At 45.3% G+C, this 2,693-nt stretch overlaps 1 protein-coding gene across 1 annotated transcript in view; it reads left to right on the top strand.

Annotated features, from left to right (window-relative positions):
* Window positions 1-2,693, top strand: part of HSF1 (heat shock transcription factor 1) — a 22,594-nt gene that overhangs the window by 12,861 nt on the left and 7,040 nt on the right. Inside the window, exon 2 of the mRNA XM_042783007.1 lies at window positions 2,422-2,530. Coding sequence (XP_042638941.1) covers window positions 2,422-2,530 — 109 coding nt within the window. The remainder of the gene's footprint in view (window positions 1-2,421; window positions 2,531-2,693) is intronic.

The raw sequence follows: 2,693 nt of genomic DNA, 5'->3' as shown, positions 1-2,693 counted from the left end.
TATGGTGTGAGGTACAGGTCTTGTTTCATTTTTCTGCAAATGGATCTCCAGTTTTGCCAGCACCATTTATTAAACAAACATTCTCTTCCCCATTTAGTGGATTTGGGGCCTTTGTCAAAGATCAGCTGACTGTAGGTCGATGGACTTTTACAGTAGATTTGCCGAGTGCAATGTCATCCTATTTCTTGACTGCTGTTTCCATGGATCTTGATTGTGGAACCAAGCAATATGAAATCCTTGACAACTTCAGTCTTTTCTCCATGTATCATGATGCTTGTAATTGGTCCAGTTGTGAGGATTTTTGTCTTATGTTGTGATGTTATCCATACTGCACACTGTAGTCTTTAATCTCCATCAGTAAGTGCTTGAAGTCATCTTCCCTTTCAGCAAGCAAAGCTGTGTCATCTGCATATCACATGAGTCTTCCTCCAATCCTGATGCCACATTCTTCTTCATATTGTCCAGCTTCTCAGATTATTTGCTCAGCACATAGATTGAGTAAGTAGGGTGAAAGGACTATTTACAATAGCAGAAAGATGGAAAAAACCTAGGAGCCCATCAACAGAACAGTGGATAACCAAACTATGGTACATACACACAGTGGAATAATATGCAACACTAAAGAAGAATGTAGACTCTGCAAAACATTGCATAACGTCGATGTGCTTGGAGGACATTATGCTGAGTGAAATGTCAGTCACAGGAGGACGAATATTGTATTAGTTCATTATTGTAAAAAGTTAAGGAAAGGTTTATATATGGAAGTTTGTTGGTTACAAGGAGTGGGAGAGGAGGGGAAAGAACACTGCAAAAACAAATAAATACATTGCCCCATATCACTTTAGTTTTGTGTATTTCACTGTACATAAATTATATTTCAATAAATTGTATTTTTGAAAAAGAAAGTGTGGTGAAAACACTGATGTACTCCCTTCCTAATTTTAAACCGTGTAGTATTCCCTTGTTCTGTTTGAACAACAGCCTCCTGGTCTATGTACAGGTTCCTCATGAGCACAATAAAGCATCCTGGAATTCCCATTCTCAATGTTATCCATAATTTGTTAGGATCCACACAGTCGAATGCTTTTGCATAGTCAATAATACACAAGTCAACATCTTTCTGGTATTCTTTGCTTTGAGCCAAGATCCATCTGACATCAGCAATGATATCCCTCGTCCCACATCCTCTTCTGAATCCAGCTTGCATATCTGGACGTTCCCTATCAGTGCTTCAACCTTTATTGAATTATCTTCAGCAAAATTTTACTTGCATGTGATATTAATGTCGTTCGATAATTTCCACATTCTGCTGGATCACCTTTCTTTGAAATGGGTACAAATATGGATCTCTTCCAGTCAGTTGGCCGGGTCGCTGTCTTCCATATTTCTTGGCAGAGACGAGTGAGTGCCCTCATTGTGGCATCCGTCTGTTGAAACATCTGTGGGCATTCTGTCAACTCCCGGAGCTTGGTTTTTGTCGGTTCCTTCAGTGCCATTGGTTCTTGATCCTGTGCCACCTCCTGAAATGGATGGACATCAACCAGTTCTTTTTGGTGCAGTGACTCTCTGTATCCCTCCATCTTCTTTTGATGCTTCCTGCATCATTCAATACATTGCCCATAGAATCTTTCAATATTGCAACTCGAGGCTTGAATTTTTCTTCAGTTCTTTCAGCTTGAGAAATGCCAAATGTGTTCTTCCCTTTTGGTTTTCTAACTCCAGGTCTTTGTACATTTCATTATAGTAATTGACTTTGCCTTCTCAAACTGCTCTTTGAAATCTTCTGTTCAGCTCTTTTATCTTGTCATTTCTTCCATTTGCTTTAACTACTCTCTGGTCAAGGGCAAGTTTCAGAGTCTCATCTGACATCCATTGTGGTCTTTTCTTCCTTTCCTGAATTAGAAGAGGAAGGGTATATGCAAGTTTTGACTGTCTGTTTCCTGTCTCACTTGCCAAACGAAGGATGAAGTTGTATTTCTGAACTCAACTGTGTGTCTGCTGCCACAGTAATCGGAACTGAGCTGGCATCTGCTGGTCTGCCTCTGTGTGGAGTCTTGGGAAACGTGCTGGCTATAGCCAAAAACAGACCCCAAGGGAGAGGGCACAGAGCGTGGGTTGGTGTTTGATGAGTTTAAACCTGGCACCTGGGGACCTCCAGAGCCCTGGGGGAGCGCCTGCCCCATCTCGGGAAAGGGCGCTTAGACTGCACAAGACACGCTGCACGGGCCCATGTCTCCAGTCATGCAGCCCCACCACCCTGGATGTGACGAGGCCGTCAGGCACAGATGAGGCTAGGGCTCCAGGGGTGCATGCTGGCTTTGTCCAGCCCCTCTTGGCTGCCCCAGCTTCATGTGGTGGGAGTGGGGCCCCAGCCACTGCACAAGGGGCATGGGCAGTGACCCCAATCCTGTTTCCTGACAGAGCGGGAACAGCTTCCACGTGTTTGACCAGGGCCAGTTCGCCAAGGAGGTGCTGCCAAAGTACTTCAAGCACAACAACATGGCCAGCTTCGTGCGGCAGCTGAACATGTGTGAGTGCCCCCTTCCTGGCCACCGCCCAGCCGGCTCTGCAGGGGCAGGGCAGCACTGTTCCTTTCGAGATGGTTCTGGGCAAACAGGGCCAGGGTGTGCCCACCCTCCACTTCCACCTGTCGGTGCCCATCCCCTTCCCCATCCCCTCCACCCCCTCACCCC

Source organism: Orycteropus afer, unplaced genomic scaffold (assembly GCF_000298275.1).
Source record: "Orycteropus afer afer isolate SDZICR_OR568_19922 unplaced genomic scaffold, OryAfe1.0 scaffold00574, whole genome shotgun sequence".
NCBI classification, from domain to species: Eukaryota; Metazoa; Chordata; class Mammalia; order Tubulidentata; family Orycteropodidae; genus Orycteropus; species Orycteropus afer.
The sequence above is the reverse complement of the archived record's forward strand: the minus strand, read 5'-3'. Positions and strand labels throughout refer to the sequence as shown.